This window comes from Macrosteles quadrilineatus, unplaced genomic scaffold (genome assembly GCF_028750875.1).
Source record: "Macrosteles quadrilineatus isolate MER2022 unplaced genomic scaffold, UCM_ALF_1.0 Scaffold_2__2_contigs__length_208266976, whole genome shotgun sequence".
Lineage (NCBI taxonomy): Eukaryota > Metazoa > Arthropoda > Insecta > Hemiptera > Cicadellidae > Macrosteles > Macrosteles quadrilineatus.
In genome coordinates this window covers 66,666,634-66,691,029 of record NW_026542595.1, presented here as the reverse complement: position 1 = coordinate 66,691,029, position 24,396 = coordinate 66,666,634, and the positions used below count along the sequence as shown (strand labels likewise).

The window sequence follows — 24,396 nt, the reverse complement described above, 5'->3', positions numbered from 1 at the left end:
CCTGCTTTGCAGAATGGCACAAAAACTAATTCACTGTAGACTCCAGTACAGAAATAGCAGTAAATGTTATTTTGTAATTGTTCTCCTTTGAAGTGAAGTTTTATAACAAAGAAATGTATTACTCTCAATAAAATAATGGTGTTTTATATATACTGTCATTTTTATTTTCCTCTTTCATTTTTTTGTAATGTTGCCATGTAAAATTTATTTTTATGTTATTAGAGCAAAAAATAATTCTCTGACTATGAATTACACTTATTTTACACTATGCACATTACGTTTTCACCAAAATCACATTTTGGTCTGTGGGTAAGAAATATATAAATATATATTGGTCTGCAGTAACGGACCGATATTTTGACAGCTGGTCTATAAAATGAGAATCCCTGCGGCTCATATGAGCCATCGGTAGCCAACGTGAAATAATGAAATACGAGGCTCTAGCTCTAGCCATCTAAGTTCATCTGATCATGCTAGAGAAACTTCATTACTTTTGAACTAAACTGGCATTGCACAAGGGCATTCTATCGAAACTCCTGAGATAAGTCATCTTGAAGGTCCATCTTGTAGCTGCCACAATAACGTACCACTAGAAGATGAGTCAGAAGAGAACCCAAACTCAGTTAACTTTGAATTGCCAAGCACAGCTAATAATGCTGATTTGTTGCACAGGAGCAATTCTGATCTTCCTCTGGAACATGGGTGTCAATCCGGTGATCTCGCTTTCGATGGCTACCTTGACATATCAGTAACAAGTAGCAATCCTGTACTGACCACCATGATTGATTTTTTTAATGATGAAGTGAATGACTTTAACTCCAATACCGACACAATTCAAGCGAACCAGCAATAGAAAAACGATCATCCAACTAAAGAGACAAAACAAGTTAAAGAAGATTCTGTTCCTAAACAAAATTCAGCCTGTACCACACCTAAATCAAGTAAATTTAGAGCAAAAGCAATTAGCCCAGCTTTTGCTGTCTATCTGTTGTGGCCCTCTGATGAGTCTCCAGTAAAAAAGCAGGGGAAAACTTGGAAAAAACTTAAACTTCCAGATGCAGTAGGGGCTGGGGCTTGGGTAGAATATTGGCAAAACCAAAAGAAGATAAAATTGATGAAAGAAGAGAATAAAAGAAAAAGACTCGAAAGAAAAAAGTAAGAGAAGAAGAACATAGATGAAAGCAAATAGAGAAAAAAGCCAAACAAGAACAATCGAAAAAGAAAAGAAAAAAGAAAGAGCGCAGTTCATCTCCTGAAGAGGACGAAGAAAATAATTGCCTGACAGATATAAAAGATCACTCGGACATAGAAGACATTGTTGACTTATTAGAACCTAGAACTCCTACACCCACAGAGGAACTTAAGTCTTCTAAAATATGGGCGAATAATGTTTTGTATCGTATGCCTACCTAGCCTATTTAAGTGTTTGCCCACAGTTTTTTTAAACTGTTCAAGCCTTATTTAATACCTTTGTTGGAGTGAATTTTATAAAAAAGGTCTTAGTAGATGGTATATAATGTATTAGATGATATTTAATCATTTATTATTTACTGGTCGGAAAATGGCACCAAGTTGGTTAGTAATTAATTGGCGAAAGTGGTTGAATTTTTTTGTAGAGAATGAAATTAAATGGAGATTATAAGAGGGAGAAAAAAATGAACACACTTTTGGGATAGGAGAACAAGCACTGTTTTTTATTTACTTTTTTATACACAACATGTGTTAGCAATAGAGAATAATTTAATTTGATTAAGAACACATGTTAGTTGCAAGGAAAAGAGATGTACATTAAATAAAACATAGAGTGTTAAATAATATGAATGGTTAAAGTTTACTGAACATACCGGGGGCCTTGAATCCCCAGTGGATTCAACAAAAACAGTTCACGAATCCACAGTTGGCAGGGGAAACACTTTGTGGGCAGATCTTCTGAGGTTGCCACTTGATGTTTTTAAGTCTATCACTCGCACAACCCCATCAGCCCCTGGATGAACTGCTGTAATTCGAGCGAGAGGCCACGAGAGAGGTGGTGAGTCCATATGTACCAAAACAAGGTCACCCACTTCAAGATTTTTTGATTTCCGAGTCCACTTGGTACGTTGTTGCAAGTTGTTTAAGTATTCTAGGTGCCATCTATGCCATATGCGTTGATGAAATGCTTGAACTAGCTGCCATTGCTTGAGACGGTTTTCAGGAACTGTCAGGAGATTAGGTTCAGGTACTGCTGTGAGGGGTGCACCAATCAGGAAGTGTCCGGGAGTCAGTGCTGCGAGATCCGAAGGATCATTTGAAAGAGGTGTCAGTGGTCGGGAATTGAGCATTGCTTCGATTTGGGTCAACAATGTGATGAATTCAATGAGTGTTAAGACTGAGTTTCCCATTACTCGACGGAGATGATGTTTCACATTCTTTACAGACGATTCCCACAATCCTCCTTGATGCGGAGCGGCTGGTGGATTAAAATGAAAATTGATGCCTTTAAGTGAAGAGAATCGTTGAATCTTCCGTTTGGAGTCTTGACAATAAAGAGATTTTTCAACAATCTTGCGTAGGGTAGAGTCAGCACCAATGAAGTTGGACCCACAATCCGAGTAAATGTCGGAAGAATGTCCTCTGCGAGATACAAATCGAGTCATTGCAGCAATGAAAGATTCAGTCGTTAGGTCTGTTACTACTTCCAAATGTACAGCTTTCGTGACGAGGCAGATGAAAGTACAAAAGTATGACTTTATGTGTCTCACTGCCTTGAGGTTGAAGATTTTTACAGTAAAAGGTCCTGCATAATCTATGCCGGTGTGGAGGAAAGGTCGAGCAGGAGTTACACGAGACTGAGGGAGATCAGCCATGAGAGGACACACATTTCTAGGTTTGACTTTGAAACATCTGACACATTTATGGATACGAGAGCGTATGGCACAACGGGCAGACAGTATCCAAACATGTTTGTAAAGTAATGCTTGAGTAAGCTGAGGGCCTGAATGAAGATTGTAGATATGGTAGTGGTCAATGAGAAGATTTACCACATGATGCTTTTTTGGCAGAATAATGGGATGTCGAGCATCTTCAGGAAGTGATGTCTGAGAAAGACGTCCTCCAACACGCAATAATCCAAATGAGTCAATGAAAGGTGAAAGACGTTGTAAACGAGTGGAGCAAAATGATTTCCGTTTGAGGCAGTTGATTTCTTCTGTGAATACTTCTTTTTGTACAAGTTTAAAAATGTGATATTTTGTGTCTTTCAGTTCCTGTGTTGAGATGAAACCTTGGCGTTTTTCAGAACCTTTACAGTTGTGTATGAAACGAAGGACGTAAGCAAAAATCCTAAGAAGTCGTTCCCATGAAGAATATTTAATGAGAAGATTGGTCAGCGTAGATTCAGTGGTAGTTGACACAAGTACAGTTAGAGGAGTGTGTTTTACTTCATCTAATGTTGAGATATCTGTAGGTGAAAAAGTTACATCAGGCCAGTTTGAAGGGGGAAGAGAAAGCCAAGAAGGCCCTGACCACCAAAGGGGGTGAGACACAAGCTCAGTGGCTAGAATACCTCTTGAAGCACAATCAGCAGGGTTTTCCTTGCTAGGGATGTAACGCCAACAGTGATAGGGGACAAGTTCTTGTGTTTGGGCGACTCTGTTAGCCACGAATGTTTTCAGCCTGTAAGATGGAGTTTGAAGCCATGTCAAGGTTACTGAAGAATCACACCACAAATAACATTGGTTGAGTGAAATTAAGGGTTTGAATGAAGAACAACAGAAGTTTACGAGTTGAGCTAATAAGTGGGCAGCGCAGAGTTCTAATCGTGGAAGAGTCACCTTCTTGAGAGGGGCGACTCTAGTTTTAGATAAAACCATACGTGTAGTCACTTCTCCGTTGGGTTGGGAACATCGTACATAGACAACAGCTGAAAACCCACGTTCAGAGGCGTCTGAGAAGCCGTGAAGTTCAACACTAGAATTTGGAGAGATTTTCAATGCTCTAGGGATCTGAATGTCTGCAAGTGCTGGTATCGCTGAGATAAAGTTACTCCAAATTGCACTATGTTCTGGAGTGAGAGGTTCATCCCATTGTAGACCGGTCGTCCAGAGAAGTTGAATAAAACATTTCGCTGTCATAGTACATGGGCTAAGAAATCCACAAGGATCGTATATTTTAGCGACTAGACTGAGAACGTGACGTTTAGTTAGTGTTTTTGGCGGTAGGTTGAGATGAAATGAAAAATTGTCCGAGTCTGGAGACCAGTGTAGGCCAAGAATTGAGAAATGGGGATCAGGTGTATTTTCAAGAAAGACTGGAGAGTCTTTATGAGTGTCTGGAAGAGACTGAAGAAGCTCGGGAGAATTTGAAGTCCATTTTCGAAGTTCAAAGTGTCCACGGTTGAGTAGTTGAATGAGTTGATTTTGAAGGTTCTTTGCTTCATCTACCGTGTCTGCTCCAGTTACAATGTCGTCTACGTAAGTCTGAGTGCGCAAGACATTTGCTGCTTCAGGGAAGTCTTTACCTTCGTCTTCAGCTAACTGGTGGAGGGTACGAATCGCTAAGTAGGGTGAGCTATTTACTCCAAAAGTCACTCGAGTGAGTTTGTATGTGGATATATCTTCAGAGGGATTGTCACGCCACAAGACGAGTTGGAACAGTTGATCGGAAGGTTTGATTAAGATTTGAAGATACATTTGGCGAATATCGCAAGTGAAAACGATATTGTGTGTTCTGAAATGTAGAAATATATCACAAATGTTGGTCTGTAATTTAGGGCCGGTCATGAGAGAATCATTGAGGGAAATTCCAGAGCTGGTTTTGCAGCTTGCATCATAAACGATTCGGAGTTTAGTTGAGGTACTGGATGGTTTCACAACTGCATGGTGTGGCAAGAAATAGTGAGGAGAGTTGATATCTAGATGAGGTAGTTTTACCATATGACCTTGAGAGATGTGTTCATTTATATTGTCAGAGTAAGCTTTATACAAATCAGGAGAGAGTGAAAAACGTCGTTCAAGTGAGTGAAAACGTCGTTCTGCGATGAGTTTGGAAGATCCTAAAGGTGGATGATTTTCTTTAAATGGTAGCTGAACTAAGTAACGGCCATTTTCGTCCCTAGAGTGGGTAGCTTTAAACAGATCTTCACACTGTTGCTCTTCAACCGATATCTTTGAGGGTACAGATAATTCCTCTAATTTCCAAAATTTCTGTAGAGAGTTATGCAATTCGTTGTCAACCGTTGAGAGCAGAGAGATGGATGGAGTGTTGGCAGGCTGGGAATCGGTTGAACAAGGTGCATTCCCCATAACAACAAAGCCAAAGTGAGTTCCCATCATGTTAGGCATGTTAGGGCCGAGAGAATAGTTTTCATTCGTTAAAAGAAGAGGGAAGAGAGAAGCTCCGATCAGCATGTCAATGGGCCCTGATAAGTGGAAGCTGGGATCAGCAAGGGGGTAAGGTTTTACTTTCAATAGAACTCTTTGTGATATTTGAGATCTAGGGAGATTGACAGATATTTTATCAAGTATGTGCACTTCATGGTTGGATGCAACTAATTTTCCTGCCAGTGTGTTAACAGTGAGGTTCACAATACCCTTTGTGAGAGTTGGAGATTGAGAAAGACCAACTACTTGTAAGTTGGATTTGAAACGAGGTGCATTCAGTAGTTGAGCAGCTTTTTCACTAATAAAATCACACATGCTGCCACTATCAATCAATGCTCTGAACACATGAGAAACGTTATTTTGAGCAGTAACTTTAACCAGTGTTGTGCCTAAAATTACAGTTTTAGGGATTTGATTAGCAGGACTGGCTTCCTGTGAGCAAAGAGATACGGTAGGTTTTTCATTCGAAACATGAGTGGTTGATGGTTGTGATGATGTAGAACCTTGAGATGTCTTGTCATGTTCAAAATGAAGTAAGGTGTGATGACGTTTGTGGCATTTGAAGCAAGATGCTTTAGACTTACATGTTTTAACATCATGTTTTCCGAGGCAAGAGACACATCTGTTGTTGTCCTTTACGGTTTTAAAACGTTCATTTGAAGAAAGAGAGAGAAAGCTAGGACAAGCATAAACCTTGTGGCCAGTTGATGAGCAGACAAAGCAGGGAAATGAGAAAGGATTTTTTGAGTTGTCTTGATTTGATGGAGTTGGAGTAGAGACCATTGTAACTTTCTGAGCTTGAATGAAAGAGGGCTTGGATGTGAAAGATTTGGGTTTAAAATTTGAATTGTGGTTGTTCGTACTTTGAGCAAACTTGGTATGTAACACAGCGTCTTCCATTTGGTTACACTCTTGATTAAGAAATTTGACTATTTCGACTACTTCTGGTAGAGAATGTGTTTCGCATTTTATATTAATTCTAAAAGCCTCTAGTTGTTTTAGAAGGTCATTGTCTAGTTTTCGTAAGAGTATGGTGGACAACAGAGGGTTAGAGTTAGAAGTAATGTCACAGTCAAGAGCTTTAAGTGCTTCTGTGTGTTCATAAAACAAGTTGAGGAACGTTCTGAGACATTTGTTTGAGGTAGAGGAAATGTCCGGTAGGTCGATCAGTTTGTTGAGGTGAAGTGTAGTTAACCTTCGGGTGTTGTGGTATCTGTCTCTGAGGAGCTGATAGGCAATTGAGTAATTGGCTGAAGTGATACTGAAAGCTTTTACGAGATTTAGTGGTTCATTTTTGAGCACGCTGAGAAGATATTGAAATTTAGTGACGTTTGAAATGCTTTCATTCAGATGGATGCTAGTGTCAAATAAGTTGATGAAACTTACCCACTGTAGAGGAGAACCATCAAACGTGATGAGGTCTAGTTTTGGGAGTCTTACGTGAGCAGATGATGAAGCTGAGATGTCACTAATTCTTGTTGAATCTTTACTTTCTTCTGGAACATCTTGCGGCTGCTGTTGGAGAAGGGCTTCAATCTGAGACTTGGCTTCGACGAATAGCAGTCGCAGTTTGTCTTCAGTGTCACTTACTGCATCCAAATCTAATTCTTCTGATATATGTTCCAAGGCTCTTTCCAGGTAATTTTCATAGGCTTCATGTTTCTTTTCTAACTGGTTCGAGAAGTTGTTTAAAGTTCTGATTTGTATCACTGACAAGATTGAGGGGGAAAGTGTTTCAAGCTCTTGTACAGATTTGAGAATCTTTTCAAAAGAATTTTGTATGAGAAGGGTTGATTTGTTGAAGTTTGAGAGTGAAATTGATCTGGTAGCCATATTGGACAAAACAGATGGAGTGAAACTTTACTAAGAATTAGATAGAGTTTGTGACACTATGAGAGTGGGGAGAAACATAAAGAGATTGAATGATAAAATAAAGATATTTCGATAGCTTGAAAGTGTTCTGAAAATTGAATCCAAAGACTGAAATTCAAAATCCGGCTCGATTAGGACCAATGAATGTTTTTGTAGAGAATGAAATGAAATGGAGATTATAAGAGGGAGAAAAAATGAACACACTTTTGGGATAGGAGAACAAGCACTGTTTTTTATTTACTTTTTTATACACAACATGTGTTAGCAATAGAGAATAATTTAATTTGATTAAGAACACATGTTAGTTGCAAGGAAAAGAGATGTACATTAAATAAAACATAGAGTGTTAAATAATATGAATGGTTAAAGTTTACTGAACAGTGGTCGGTAAATGGTGATTTTGCAACAATTTTTACAGGATTTTTGTAAAGTTAACAAGTCTTAACTGGTTGGAATGTGGTGCATTCACCCTATTTCACTGAAGGTTCTTCGGTCAAAAAAAGTAGAATAACGTAATTAGAATTGAGTAAATATATATATATAAGACTAAATTCCATATCCAAGATGTAATCAAATTTATGTTTTCGTATTTAGCGATACAGTATCTTTAACTTAATTGATTAAAACTTCGATATCTCAAATCAAACCCTTTATTTCTAGAAGTATTTTAAGACCAAGACATATAAAATAACTTTAAAAAAATTAATTTATGTATGATTGATTGCAGTCAAGTACTAAAACGGTTACAATTATTTTTTGATTCGTGATTCAGCAGTGTGCTTTAGATAGTATCTTAATAATCAATAGCTCAAATGAAAGCTGGTATTTCAATAAAGGTTTTTAGACCAAAACATATTGGGTAATGTTATTAGAACTGCTGCAATACATCTTTAATTGAAGTAAAAAATCAAAAAATCAAATTTTTATTTTTTCGTCAAGTAACACATAAGATATAATAATGATAATGCTTGATGATAAATATGTGCTTGCACAGCTTTATTTTTAAGATCAACATTATGAAAATCGGTCGGGAAGAAGAGCCAAACGAACTCGAAAAAAAACAACAAATTTAACTCCCATAAAAAATGTACTGGGAGGCAGTTTGTGCATAACTTGAAATATAGGTCAAAATGAATGCCGATGCTTGATAGAAAATCTTTGGTACGTCCTTTAGTTCAATGCCAAATTATGAGAATCGTAGAAGAGCTAACCCAACTCGGAAAAGAAAACCAATAATTTGTATAGATAGCATGGCAATAATTGGTTTACCAGTATGCATAATCTAATCATACGAAACATGATAATTTAACTTCTTATTGTTATATTGTTATTTAATTGAGTTTTCTTTGAATAAATGTTGTTGTTAACAATTTGCATTTGTGTTTAAAAAGTGTTCCTTATTGTATGTTAAGTGTGTGATTCTAATGTTATGTGCTTAATCTGTACCATTAATATTAGTGAGTAAAGTGGTGTATGGGTTTCATAACCATTATTTTACTAGAGCCCGTTGTATTTAACCACAACGGGTACTGTTGCTAGTCAACAATAAACTACAACCTACGGGGTCTAAATTCATCCAAGCAAATAGAAAGTAGTAAATTTTGAAACTAGGTATAATGTGACATAAAATCATTTATCCCTAGAGTGAATGTGTGTTTACAATGTGAAGTGAATGAATACTACACAACCGAGGATGGTGTTTGGTGATTTATACAGTATACGTCCTGGTGATGCACATTCTCCATACATCTCGCATACCAGATATGTCATGGTCTGGTGGACACATTGATAGCAAATCTGAGCAGCTTACAGTATTGGCAAATATAATATACAAGGGAGATATGTATTTAAAATACAGTAGCCGCAGAACTGATAAAATAGACGATTACTAGACCTACCGTAAATAGTACCTATTGACCATTAATTAATTACTGATTAATAGATATAATCTCCACCATTTCATCAAAATGAACTAATTATTTCCTTTAATAAATTTCTCGTTATATTTATTTTATTTGTTACTAACTTAAAATAAATTTATAACATCTATGAAACTACCATTAACTGTGCTCTGTATCAAGTCTGTCTCTGCTTATGTCATGTCAATCAATGCACTGTTTAGCGCCGAACAAATACTCGCATATTCACATCTACCTTTCTACGTACACTTGAATCATTGTGTACATTCTTTATATCTAAATGCATGTATTTTCACGATTTTCACTAAGGCCAGAGCTAATGCTATATTATTGTTATAAATATTTTTTTCCATCTTGTTTTTTTGCATGAATGTAAAAATGGAGTTTGTCCGTTGATATGTAAAATAAATACTCTTCTTCTATGTATTTTCAAGGACATGTTAATCGAGCATAGCATACCTGTGGCTAAAGTAGTTGACGAAGATAACATTTTTATTTTACGGTGTGCGTTTATACTTCCTCAATATGAGAGAAGCTTGTTATTCTTTGCAAAGATATGGAGAAGACAACATAGTCACCGAAACGGTCGTCATCTACCCTTGGAGGAGGTTAAGGAGACCTGAGCTCAATGGATCATGGGGTAAAATGGGTCAGGGATTAAGGGTTTTTAAATGAAAGTTTAAAATGGGCTTTGGGCTAGCAACCCTGATGCCCAAAATTGAGAAAAGAATCACTCACCTTACATCTCTTCAAAGAAAGAAAGCAGCCATTTTGTATTTTGGACCATCACAAGAAAATCTGAGGTTAGTACAGTACATATTAATATTTTGATTACCGCTCTAAATTGAATGTTTCTTTGAATATACGGGTGATTGATATAAGTGTGCCAGCCGTTTTATTCGAAAACTATAAGAGATATCAAAAAAAGTTAAATGGTAAGTGCCTTGGATTTTTCATTTAAAAAATTGTCAAAAAAATTATTTTAGCCGCCATTTTTCCAATATGGCCGCCAACTTTGATTTTTCTTACGGAACACCCTGTATTTTATGATGTATTCTGGTAGAAAATGTAATTTTAAGACGATTTTGTTCTTGTGATTTTTTTCATAAACCTAACCGTTTCAAAGATAATAATGGTTAAAGTTTTGAAATTTCTGCATGAGAAAGAGTTTCGATAAAGGCCTAAGCAATCATTCCAGCAGTTTTATTCGAAAACCATTCAAAATTTCACAACTTAAACCATTATTATCTTTGAAACGGTTAGGTTTATGAAAAAAATCACAAGAATAAAACCGTCTCAAAATTACATTTTCTACCAGAATACATCATAAAATACAGGGTGTTCCGTAAGAAAAATCAAAGTTGGCGGCCATATTGGAAAAATGGCGGCTAAAATAATTTTTTCGACCTTACTACAATTTTTTAAATAAAAAGTCCAAGACACTTACCATTTAACTTTTTTTGATATCTCTTATGGTTTTCGAATAAAACGGCTGGCACACTTATATCAATCACCCTGTATACCAAACTATAGTATAATAATTGTTCTAATAACACATAATGTTATATCAGGTTAAATTTAAAACGGAATAGTAGTTTTCACTGGGTGCGAAACTGGTTCTTTTTGGTCGGCAATCCACAAACAGTCACACATAACACACTAAAAACACAAACACACAAAAACTTACAAAAAATAACACTTACGTCAAACAAATAACAACATTTATATAATATAAATCCACGGGGACTTTTGTTAAGGAAGTTACCCTATCGTACTTCCGGGGTACTCTAATCACGACGGGGAGTTTTTATTTACTGCGGGCCCCCTAGCCTACCGCAAAGTCTGGATAAGGTTTTAAAGAAGGAGTTCGACGTATGCAATTTTCATTGCGTTGGAAACTCCATCGTTGACTCTTTGTGGTTGGACCAATAAAAGGATGTCGTCGGGGTTTCTCACCCTACTTAGCAAGACATAGAGCTGGCCGTGATTGAAACAATCTGTCCTGAGGTCTACTCCAACGCGGTCAATTGTTTAGCCTTAGCTCTTGTGTCCCGTAATGACATAAGCCAACATTAAAGGGAATTGACGACGTCGAACGCTAAGTGGTGAGCCCTCTACAAATGGAAACATAAATTGTATCCGAGGGATTCAGATCGGTTCTCTTTTTCCGGGTAGCCTAACAGTAATTAAAAAGTTAGTAATGTTGGTGACGATGACATTGGTACCATTCACAAGGCCATCGGCAATATTTAAATTTCGCATTACCAGGCACACAGAGCCAAATTTAAGACGGAGGACGTGATCTGGAACACCCTTCCCAGTTGCCTTATTCAAGAGCTGTACGTCGACGTCCATTCCGTCGTCAGCTTCCACTTCAACAGAATCGGCACTTCTAAGCTCGCACAGCCTACCACCCAAAGAATCTAAAACTATTTCGTTGACTTCTTTGACGTTGGCATTAAAAGTCGATAGAATGGAACGCCTCGCAACTAGGTCGGGATCTATTAGATCACTTGCCGGGAATACAAAATCAATAATCTGACCGAGGGACGTCAAATACCTTGCGTTTGGAAGTGGAATAAGAAAACAGCCGTCGCAGTTCTTTTCTGTAAAAGAATTAACTCTTCCATCACCCACCCTGAGAAGGAACTCAGAATATTCACTGCAGCCAACAGTTCTCTGCGGTGTAGTTAGAAAACTTTGAAATGATGCCACAAGTAAGACGCTCGCAGTGAAACGGACGCAATATCTCGAGGGGTACGTGCTCTAGCAACAACAGTAGCAATTTGCAGGAAATCTCCCGAACACAGTATGCCTTTACCACCAAATGGTATATTAGAATTCATAAGATCTCTGAGAGATAGATCTAGGATCTCGAAGATGAACCTGTGGGCCATAGGAGCTTCGTCAAATAGAATCAAACGTTAAGCTCTTATGAGTTCAGCTCGTTGAGTGCCATTGGTTATATTCTAAAACCCAGATCCATCTCCCAGGTCCAGTGGGAATTTGAACATACTGTGAGCAGTAATTCCAGACATGTTTTGAGCCGCGATCCCTGCAAGTGCATGATTGCAGCTCCAAACGTAGGCGAGAACGACGCTTAACAGCAAGGTCTTGCCATAACCGCCTGGTCCATCAATGAAAACCATACTGCTTTTACTCGTAGCACTGGTTACACATCAAACTATTGACGTAATCGTATACACGTTTTTGGTTCGCTGATAACCGTGGCTCCCAGAGGTCGACATACTCCCGTTGTTGGTTTACATCGTAAATGAGCGATTTGCGTCCCAATTCAGTTGTATAGTCCTGCACGTCAGGAAGTCCATGACCAACTAAACAAGATGTCGTCGTAAGCTTCGATCTATGTCGATGAGAGCAAGCTTTTCTGCCATCCCAGGATTCGAAGGTGTTCACTCGAGGTAGTCCTCACACAGCAAGCTACGAGAGGCGTCCCATAATAAAGCTGCAGGAGCACCCATATTGCACAGTAGCACGAAAAAATATCGAAGTCTTAATACAACCATGAACTATGATGCTTCTCGAAGTGCACAGCTGTATTCGTCGTCATTTTCGACCAATCCAAGCTTGCGAGCAACCTGCTGGAATGATGTGCACTCGGGCCCTCCACGAGACGAGATGTCACTATACCCACGGCAAGGCAACACCATCAAAATAAGCCAGAGATAGTATTGTTCAGTTCGGTTGGGTGAACCCCAAAACACACCTTCTCACTACGCTGACGAGGAGTGATTAAGTGTGTACCGTTTGAATGATTATACACCGTTGCTTGGGTGTTCGTAGGCCGCCGTGTCTGTAGCACAAACCTTTCATAAAGTGATTGATATGTAATATCGTCGAAGATGGGATCAAGTGTCTGTCAAAGTAAGTGATAAGCATTGAAGGTTATTGACAGTCGCGTTTTATAGTCCGTAGGTCGGAAGTATATATTATGTTTGCCTTCAAGATGTACTGGCAAACAATCGACTGTCGGCTCCATCTTGGATATCGGGAACTCCAATGAGCGCCAGCAAGCGTCCCTAGCTCCAACCATTCTTTTGGTGACATAGGTTTCAATTTCGTCATCCTGCTTACTCAACGGGGTGACAGTGACATTTTAAAGAGAGCCCCCCTTCATTATTCAAACAAATATTTGATGACCCGTCGATTTGGAGCGACTTCAAGATTTATATGGGCTTCGAACTTTAAGAGCAAAGCGGGATTGTATGGAACAATCAATCCGTCGTGAACAGTAATCGACCTGTTTCTTGTGTTGATAATCCCTTCATTGCTGTGGTCTCGTTTGTATACGACGAAGCCCCTTTCGTCAACGCGAGGTTTCGGAAAATATTTGGTACAGTGGTTCTTCACAGAATCCCAGCACGGGAAGTCTGGAAGATGATTTGGGCCGCAAGGGCCATGTACCATGTGCCTTAACACCAAACTTCTAAGTCTTCCGTCACCTCATCTTCAGATAGGATGTCGGCACGAATGAGAGCGTCGATGTTTACCGTCTGTACCGGACCACTGCCATCAATTTTGAAGACGATATGTGCATTCCTCACATCTACATCTCAATTACGTATACTATGTAGACCACCCGGCTAAACATAGTTCCAGAGCGAAGGTAACGAAGAAGATCCAATAGCTTTATCTGAAAAATACGACACGCAGTGCTAGGATCACTTCTGCCACTACCTCTGGGACAAGCCTTCTTATTCTCTTCCCAGGTAGCACTGTACGTGAAGGTGAGAAAGAAAGTTGGAAATCCCAATCGGGAAACTAGTGCCATTGCATTTTAATACTGAACCTTCATGTACCTTGGGCCCCCTGTAAATCACTTGGGCGAGTAAACCTGACCAGGCAATACCCCACCTTCTCCTATGATGGTCTCGTCATTGTTTATTTCATTAAAAACCTGTCTACCGGGTTGTGCATCTAACATTTCGTCTAAAGGTCCTACCCGCGTAGCATTCGCGTTTTTTTCCTCATAAAAAATGCAAAGGGCGTTGAAAAAGTTTGGAGAAATAATTTGGTTGGTGGTTGATTGTTGAAAGTAAGAAGAAAGTTTATAAATACATATTTATATTTCGCTCTGTGTAAAAATGGTTATTGATTAAAAATTTTATTTCTGTACAAAATAAGAATAAATTCTATAAAGGTGCGGGGTCCGAAAATGCAGAATATTTAAAAACTTGTACCGCTATGATGAAATTGGAAATAATTATATAGTCACTATTTGGCAGTTGAGGGCTATTTTAACAAATAAAACTAGAAAATTTGTTAGGGTTTCTAATTTTTTCAATTTTTTACCAATGTTTTTGCAGCATGTCAATAAAACTAAAACCATTAGGAAGTTCTGGCCGGGTTTCTTTGTAAAAAAAACTCATACGGACAGACAGTCGCTGAAAGAAGCAATATGTAGGACATAATGTTTATGTTTATTCCAAATGCATGTAAATTGATCTTGTTTTTATTTTCTTACTTTGACCATAAGAACCACTATCCAAGTTGTTCCCTTACATTTTTACAAAATCCTGTGTAAAATGTATTTATAATACAAAACATAGATGATGAACGAATTCTTTCAATGTATTCTGTGCTATATGCCTTGCGAGGCTACTGTATCTCCTGGTAACTATTTTCATTTTGGAATTGAGATTAGGATTATTGAATCAATAAAAAATATTCCAATCACTAGATTAATTCCAGGTCCTAATTATTAATTGCAGATCAATGTTAATGAGACTCCACTCCCTAACAGCTCTGGAAGCCAATTCAAATGCGTTAAATAGGCCTACTGTTCAAATGATTTTTTATTTGATTTTGTCAATGAAGCAAATCAAGTTTTAGACAATGGTATTACTTTTCACAATCAACATTTCGTCATTGAAATACCAGCATTTACATGTGACGCACCAGCCAAAGCATTTATAAAAATAATAAAAACCATAATGGTTTCTATGGCTGCGACAAATGTGTTGCTAAAAGAGTATAATGTTGAGGGCATGGTTGTGTTTCCAGAAAAGAACGCAGAACCCCGCAACGATGAAAACTTTTACTTACGAGAAAATGAAATTCATCGTGTGGTATTTCCATCTTAGAGCAGATCAAAGATGTAAAAATAGTCACAAATTTACCATACGATTACATGCACTCAATATGTTTAGGAGTAGTGAGGAAATTAATGCTATTGTGGATGAGAGGTAAATATCCAGTTCGTTTGGGTAACAATATAACAAGTCAGAATTCCACCAAACTCTTAAAAATAAAATCTCTTTTGCCAAATGAGTTCGCTAGGAAACATATAGGGCTTTGATGGAGATGGTTAGGTGGTAAGCCACTGAGTTTAGGCAACTGCTTTTGTAATCTGGGCCTTTTGTTTTGAAAATTGTTTACTAAGAAAAACCTTTCCCATTTCCTAGCATTAAGCTCAGCAATTAGAATTATGGCTAGTCCTCATTTCATAGAAACCAAATAATTGTAGCACATGATTTGTTGATTTATTTCTTTGATCATTTCATCTCTATGGGGAAGAACAAATGTCATAGGCCTACAATGTTCATTAAATAATTCACCTGGTAGAGGATATTAGAATTTTCGGACCACTTGACAATTTCAGTGTCTTCATATTTGAAAACTATCTTCAACAATTGAAAAAAAAAACTGTGCTTTACCTCTACTGCAGATTGTAAGAAGAATTTTTGAAGAGAGGTCACTATCAACAGGGAGTATATATTAGTCTGAAGATAAAATGCCTTTTACAGAAGACAATCATAATGAAGGTCCTTTGGTTGATGAGAGGACTGATCCCCAGTTCAAAACGTTCAGGTTCCCTATTTTAAGATATCTACATCGGAAAAAGATAATTAAGAACGGTTAAAGAACGGTCAAATTTGATTTGTGGAAAACATAGCAACCTCCAACAACGGTATTTTTTTTTCATAAGGAAACGTTTTTAACCAGAAAAAGTTTTTTTTCATAAGCCATGCAAATTTTATTTGATGTTGGTATTTTTAAAGTCTCTAATCTTAGTACTAGACCCATGTGGAGTGCTGTTGATGTAGCCTACAAAGCCCTCAACTTTCGCAGTCTAACACATCGCTATGTGACTGTTCTCTTACAACATTAATAATAAAATAATAGCGCAGTTTTATATTTTATCATCTGTAATAATTACAATTACTTTCAATTTAAATGTACTATGCAAGAAGTAATCATCAAAGTACTTTAAAAGAACAAATCAGCCACGCAAAAAGATGATCTACGACGCAGAGATTAAAATGGAACCATGTCATCTACGCTAATTAGAGAAGGTTATTATTTGTACTATACTAATTGCTTTAGTGATCTAATCTGTATATAAACCAAGATTCATTCATCAGCTGTGTGGTCAAATTATTATCAACACACTGGGAACAAGTAGAGAAGATTTCTTCTTTACTAGTACAAGTGGTCACGTTTTGGCATACTCTCGGTTTTTCCAGCCACCTAAAACAATACCTTTAGGTTTGTTTAGTTTGGTTTTTTTAGATTCCCCATGATGCCATAAACAAAGAAAAATTACCACAATCAACTTCTGATTTTTGGACAGATGTAGAGGGAGGTAAAAATAAAAGGAGAATAACTAAGCCTGCACGCATAGTAAGCAGCAGCAGCAGTAGCGACAGTGAGAAAGAAGAACAATTTTTGATCCGTTGAAAAACAAGTTGAAGGGAAAAAGTCCCCTCAAACACAAATATTCTCAGAGAATTAAGACAAATATTTACACACAACCACGCGATACCTCAACTATCCATAACTTCACTTCTGGCCATCTTATTAATAGTTCACCTCCACTTCAAAACACATCGTCGACAACATCACCACGGTACATAGGCTATATGACTCATATCGGCTGCTCACATCTCCTCCATAAAATCAATTTCTTAACCAACATCCAGGATCTTCACCGTCATCCCCTTCACAAAGCAGAAAATAATTATTTAAACAACCCCAGATTATGTCTTTTAGATCAACCAATCATTCTGCGTTGGCCAATTCCTAAAGTCAAACATATTGCTATTTTTTTTTTTTTTTTTTTTTTATGAACAATTAAATATTTAAGATGCAACTGCTTTTTAGTTATAAACTAATACTGTAGTCCAAATGATATAAGGAAGAAAATGTTGAAATTTGGCTATACTACATTCAGTCGCTTTAGAGATATATAACATTGACCGTTATAAAGTAATATGTACTTTAAAAAAATGTTCAGTTAAATCTTTATTATCACAGAATTTACAATAACACTTTAGTAGCCTACATATTATATAATGAATTTGTATCGATTGAACTGTTGTCACAATTCTGAATAGGATTTTCCCAATGTAGTTTTTTATGCTCATGTCACGTGATGCACCTAGTGGCTTCAAAAGCTTGTTTAAAGCTCCCTAGATATCTAGAAGACTTGATAAGAAATGTAGTGGCACACTTCAGTCAAAGTTTTGCAAGGCAAGAAAAAATCTAAGAATATCATAAGTTTTTTTTCATGTGGACCTTATAAAGATTCTAACGCCATCACCAACACATCGTCTATTACTGAAAGAATGTGTTCACAGAATTCTTTGCCAGTACACAGCCCTTAGCACTACTTCCGACAGCTGGCTTTTGAGAACCCGTAAAAAACCTAAGATGATATTGTATCGACTATCAATAATTCGTTCACCTTAATATAATACTTTCTTTTATACTTTCTTATGAAATGGCGACCATACCATGTAGGTATTTTAAGCCAAGTATGAATGGAGATGAGTGTAGGATGAGTGGCGCGATCTTGTAGTCTTGTTAGTGACTAAGACCGACATTCCTTAGACACAGCTGTTAATTAATAGCCCAAACAGCTAATGGCAACTAAGGGACCTACAGTTTATAGTGGAATCCGAACCACATTTTTCCTTGGTATATACGAATTGGTCTAATTATCAGGATAGTACTGCGGATAGTAGTAGTACTCACTAGTGCGGACGTTAATCCACACCAGGGAGTATCCCATCCACAGTGCATGCCTATAAATATCCACAATCCGTGACCTCCAAGTACCTGGATTACAGGACGACGCCACCCGTCCCAGTCCTAATTGGAGTCCTAATCCAAGCAAAAATGTACTTGGAGCAGTAAGAACACCGGGTCTATTAAATAGAGTTCAACGAAATGTTCCAAAGCGACCCCCCTCTGCTACACAAACTAAAATGTGAAGTATACAAAATTCTCAGAGATTTTATGATAAATGCCTACTAATATATAGATTACCTGAAGACAGATCTAGTGAGAAAACATTTTCAAGGTTTGCCACAATGAATTTAACAACTTAGGAAGAAACATACATGGGCGTGACATCGGCTAAAAACTTGTCCAAACTCAAAGAGGATCCTAACCACTCCAGAGAAAACGTTGATGATTGTCTTACAATATTTAATAATTTTTATATTGAGAAGGTGACACAAATATAAGAAATATTTTCATTTGAGGATGAACTCTTTCAACTGATTGGGGTTGTGGATCATAACTATGCTCAGTCTTTTAAGGTTAAGACTTTACAAACTGTACTTAAAAAGGTTCCTGTTCTAACAAAAGTTGTTGATCCCAAAAAAAGTCGAACAAGAATGGCGGGAACATGCTCTTCTCAATTTCCAGGGGCTAAAATGCTCTACTGCTACAGCTGACGTTTACTGGAAGGACGTTAGCGAACTAAAAATCTACAGGTTTACCTCTGTTCAAGAATTTTTGCAAAGTTTTAGAGATCCTGTGGTTAGTTTTGTCATTTTCGAACGCAAGTGTGGAAAGGCTCTTTGGCACATTAAATAATGTAAAAACCTCACACAGAAACAAGCTAGAGACAGACACGATAGTATCTGTAGTTTTAACTCAAGAGGGAGTCAAGAAAGACGAGGGTTGATCAAGTTTGAACCGTCAAAAGATACGCTCACCCGAATTTGAAAAGATTTAACATGACGTTCACAAAACCAACAACCTTTTAAATTGATTAACCTTATTCTACCACTTCTAAGAATATTTTTATATTTCCGTGATAATAACAACTTATTTTCCTAATGCAACTTTTCACTTAAAAAGGAAAATCGAATCGCTTGGTGAAAATGAGAACTGTACTTCATTAAGGTAGCACTTACAAACTTTGACAAACAAGTAATTTATTTTTTAATATTTTATCATCATAATGAACAAATTGTAAAGATGGAGCAGGTTCCGCGAAATTATATGATTTGCATCCTTTTGTATCAACAACAGAAGAAATTTGACGCCGAAATTAAACCAAGAATATAATAACGGAATGTTGTTTTTTTTATTCATATGTATAAAGTTTGTTATTTTCGTTTATTATTTATAAATATTTTAAAGTTTTTAGTGTTTCACATTGAACTTATTCTTTTAAAACATGTGCTGTAAAGCTATGTGTTCCAGTGAATTTATGTTTTACAGGTTAAATGATCGCGTGAGCTTAAATTTAGTTAAAAATATATAATACATCACTAGCAGTTAATTTTTTTAATCACTTTAAGATAAATTTGGTGTCCTGTATGAGATGATATATGTGATAAGTGTTGAATATTGTAAGACAAATAATAATTCACGTTGACTTAAATTATTTTGTCAGTGTTTTTAATTTGTTTACTGTGGTTAATTATGATATTCCCACATCACCATAAAACATTTTATTGTCAATTAAGAAATAAATTAACTGTATAAAAACTCATTTGTTTAATTTTCATCATCAAGGTTTAAATTGTGGACAAGTGCTACTTTCCTCATTAGCTCCGGGAATATCTTAAACACTGTTGTCTAAATTGACCACTCGAGCAAAAAGAGAAGGAAATGGTCAGTAATCGATTGCAGAAATGTTGTTAGGTTTTAAATTTAACTATGTTTTTCCAAATTCTTTTATATTCTTTATTCATGTTATCAATGACACAACCTACAACCTTCAACTACAGGTTACCTTAACCATGTTGTCCAAAGTCCTAATTATCAAATAACCCAATAAATAAATAATTAATTAACTTTGCACTTATAAATTATAAAATATACATAAGTCAACTCCACTAACGAATTAACTACGAATTAACGTTCAAAATTAGAATAAATTCTAAAAAGGTGTGGGTTCGAAAATGCATAATATTTAAAACTTTGCCGCATTGATTAAATTCTAAAAAAATATATATCCACTATTTGGCGTTTGAGGGCTATTTTTACAAATAGAAATAGAAAATTTGTAAGGGTTTTTGATTTTTTCAATTTTTTATTTATGTTGAGGGCATGGTTGTGTTTCCAGAAAAGAACGCAGAACCTCGCAATGATGACAACTTTTACTTACGAGAAAATGAAATTCATCGTGTTGGTATTTCCATCTTAGAGCAGATCAAAGATGTTAAAATAGTCACAAATTTCCCATACGATTACATGCACTTAATATGTTTAGGAGTAGTGAGGAAATTAATGCTGTTGTGGATAAGAGAAAATATCCAGTTCGTTTGGGAAACAATACAACATGTCAAATTTCCACCAAACCCTTAGAAATAAAATCTCTTGTGTCAAATGAGTTCGCTAGGAAACATACAGGGTCAACCGAACACAAGTAAGACACTCGCACTTATATAAACTGTGTTAAGAAACTGTGCTTTACCTCTACAGCAGATTGTAAGAAGAATTTTTGAAGAGAGGTCACTATCAACAGGGAGAAGATCATTGTCTGAAGATAAGATGCATTTTACAAAAGACAATCATAATGAAGGTCCTTTGGTTGATGGTAGTACTGACCCCAGTTCAAAAAGTTCAGGTCTCCCAATTTCACGATATCTACCTCGGAAAAAGATAATTGTGAACATTTAAAGAACAGCCATTTTTGTATTGTGGAAAACATAGCGTCCTACAACAACAGTACAGTTTATTTTTTCATAGGTACAAGTTTTTAACCAGAAGATTTTTTTTTTCATAAGCCAATCTCTTCATTTTATGTTGGTATTTTTAAATTCTCTAATCTTAGTACTAGACACATGTAGAGTGCTATTGATGTAGCCTACAAGGCCCTCAACTTTCCCATCAGTCTAACATGTCGATATGTAGCTGTTCTCTTACACGTTAATAACAAAACAATAGCGCAGTTTCATATTTTATCATCTGTACTAATAAATTTCACTTTTAATGTACCGTAGAAGAAGTGTCTATAAATAAATATAAAAAAATCATCAAAGTATTTTAAAAGAACAAACATCCATGCAAAAAAATATATAAACGACACAGGAATCATAATGGAACCATGTCATCTAAGCTAATTACAGAAGGTTATTATTTGTGCTACACTTATTGCTTACATCTAATCTGTATATAAACCAAGATTCATTCATCAGCTTTGTAGTCAAATTATTATCAACACACTGGGAACAAGTCGAGAAGATTTGTTCTTTTTTTTAGTAAAAAGTTGTGACGTTTTGGCATACTCTCGGTATTCCAGCCTCCCAAATAATATCTTTTAAGTTTCTCTAGTTTGAATTTTTTCAGATTCTCCATGATGCCATCAACACAGAAAAATTAGCTCGATCAACTTCTGATTTTGGGACAGATGTAGAGGGAGGTAAAAATAAAAGGAGAATAACTAAGCCTGCACGCATAGTAAGCAGCAGCAGCAGCAGTAGCGACAGTGAGAAAGAAGACCAATTTTTGATCCGTTAAAAAAGAAGTTCCCTCAAACACAAACATTCTCAGAGAATTTACACACAACCACGAGATACCTCAACTATCCATAACTTCACTTCTGGCCATTTTATTGATAGTTCACCTCCACTTCAAAACACATCATCGACAACATCACCACGGTACACATAGGTCTCATATCGGCTGCTCACATCTCCTCCACGCAAACAATTTCTTAACCAACATCCAGGATCTTCAACGTCATCACCTTCACAAAGCAGAAAATAATTATTTAAACAACCTCAGATTATGTCTCTTAGATCAACCATTCATTCTGCGTTGGCCGATTCCTTGCCCTAATAAAATGTAAAGTCAAACATATTGCTATTTTTTTAAATATTTTAAATATGAACAGTTAAATATTTAAGATGCAGCAGTTTTTTAGTTATAAACTAATACTGTAGTCTAAATGATATAAGTCGCTTTAGAGATATATAACATTGAACGTTATAAAGTAATATGTACTTTAAAAAAATGTTCAGTTAAATCTTTATTATCACGGAATTTACAATAACACTTTAGAAGCCTACATATTTTTAAATCAATTTGTATCGAATCAACCATTCTGCTGTCACAATTCTGAATAAGGATTTTCCCAATGTAGTTTTTTATGCTCATGTCACGTGATGCACCTAGTGGCTTCAAAAGCTTGTTTAAAGCTCCCTAGATATCTAGAGGACTTGATAAGAAATGTGGTGGCACACTTCAGTCAAAGTTTTGCAAGGCAGGAAAACATCTAAGAATTTCATAAGTTTTTTTCATGTAGACCTTATAAAGATTCTAACGCCATCACCAACACATCGGCTATTACTGAAAGAATGTGTTGACAGAATTCTTTGCCAGTACACAGCCCTTAGCACTACTTCCGACAGCTGGCTTTTGAGAACCCATAAAAAACCTTAGATGATATTGTATCGACTATCAATAATTCATTCACCTTAATATAATACTTTCTTTTATACTTTCTTATGAAATGGCGACCATACTATGTAGGTATTTTAAGCCAAGTATGAATGGAGATGAGTGTAGGATGAGTGGCGCGATCTTGTAGTCTTGTTAGTGACTAAGACCGACATTCCTTAGACACAGCTGTTAATTAATAGCCCAAACAGCTAATGGCAACTAAGGGACCTACAGTTTATAGTGGAATCCGAACCACATTTTTCCTTGGTATATACGAATTGGTCTAATTATCAGGATAGTACTGCGGATAGTAGTAGTACTCACTAGTGCGGACGTTAATCCACACCAGGGAGTATCCCATCCACAGTGCATGCCTATAAATATCCACAATCCGTGACCTCCAAGTACCTGGATTACAGGACGACGCCACCCGTCCCAGTCCTAATTGGAGTCCTAATCCAAGCAAAAATGTACTTGGAGCAGTAAGAACACCGGGTCTATTAAATAGAGTTCAACGAAATGTTCCAAAGCGACCCCCCTCTGCTACACAAACTAAAATGTGAAGTATACAAAATTCTCAGAGATTTTATGATAAATGCCTATTAATATATAGATTACCTGAAGACAGATCTAGTGAGAAAACATTTTCAAGATTTGCCACAATGAATTTAACAACTTAGGAAGAAACATACATGGGCGTGACATCGACTAAAAACTTGTCCAAACTCAAAGAGGATCCTAACCACTCCAGAGAAAACGTTGATGATTGTCTTACAATATTTAATAATTTTTATATTGAGAAGGTGACACAAATATAAGAAATATTTTCATTTGAGGATGAACTCTTTCAACTGATTGAGGTTGTGGATCATAACTATGCTCAGTCTTTTAAGGTTAAGACTTTACAAACTGTACTTAAAAAGGTTCCTGTTCTAACAAAAGTTGTTGATCCCAAAAAAAGTCGAACAAGAATGGCGGGAACATGCTCTTCTCAATTTCCAGGGGCTAAAATGCTCTACTGCTACAGCTGACGTTTACTGGAAGGACGTTAGCGAACTAAAAATCTACAGGTTTACCTCTGTTCAAGAATTTTTGCAAAGTTTTAGAGATCCTGTGGTTAGTTTTGTCATTTTCGAACGCAAGTGTGGAAAGGCTCTTTGGCACATTAAATAATGTAAAAACCTCACACAGAAACAAGCTAGAGACAGACACGATAGTATCTGTAGTTTTAACTCAAGAGGGAGTCAAGAAAGACGAGGGTTGATCAAGTTTGAACCGTCAAAAGATACGCTCACCCGAATTTGAAAAGATTTAACATGACGTTCACAAAACCAACAACCTTTTAAATTGATTAACCTTATTCTACCACTTCTAAGAATATTTTTATATTTCCGTGATAATAACAACTTATTTTCCTAATGCAACTTTTCACTTAAAAAGGAAAATCGAATCGCTTGGTGAAAATGAGAACTGTACTTCATTAAGGTAGCACTTACAAACTTTGACAAACAAGTAATTTATTTTTTAATATTTTATCATCATAATGAACAAATTGTAAAGATGGAGCAGGTTCCGCGAAATTATATGATTTGCAT

The 24,396-nt window shown here is 36.5% G+C and overlaps 2 protein-coding genes across 2 annotated transcripts in view; both read right to left on the bottom strand.

Moving 5' to 3' along the window:
• The window catches only part of LOC128985881 (soluble guanylate cyclase 88E-like), a 287,954-nt gene that overhangs the window by 245,565 nt on the left and 17,993 nt on the right, over positions 1 to 24,396 (bottom strand). The window lies entirely within an intron of this gene.
• Positions 1,884 to 7,193, bottom strand: LOC128984360 (uncharacterized). Its single transcript, XM_054403668.1, has one exon. The coding sequence runs from the start codon at positions 7,191 to 7,193 to the stop codon at positions 1,884 to 1,886; it is 5,310 nt and encodes a 1,769-aa protein (XP_054259643.1).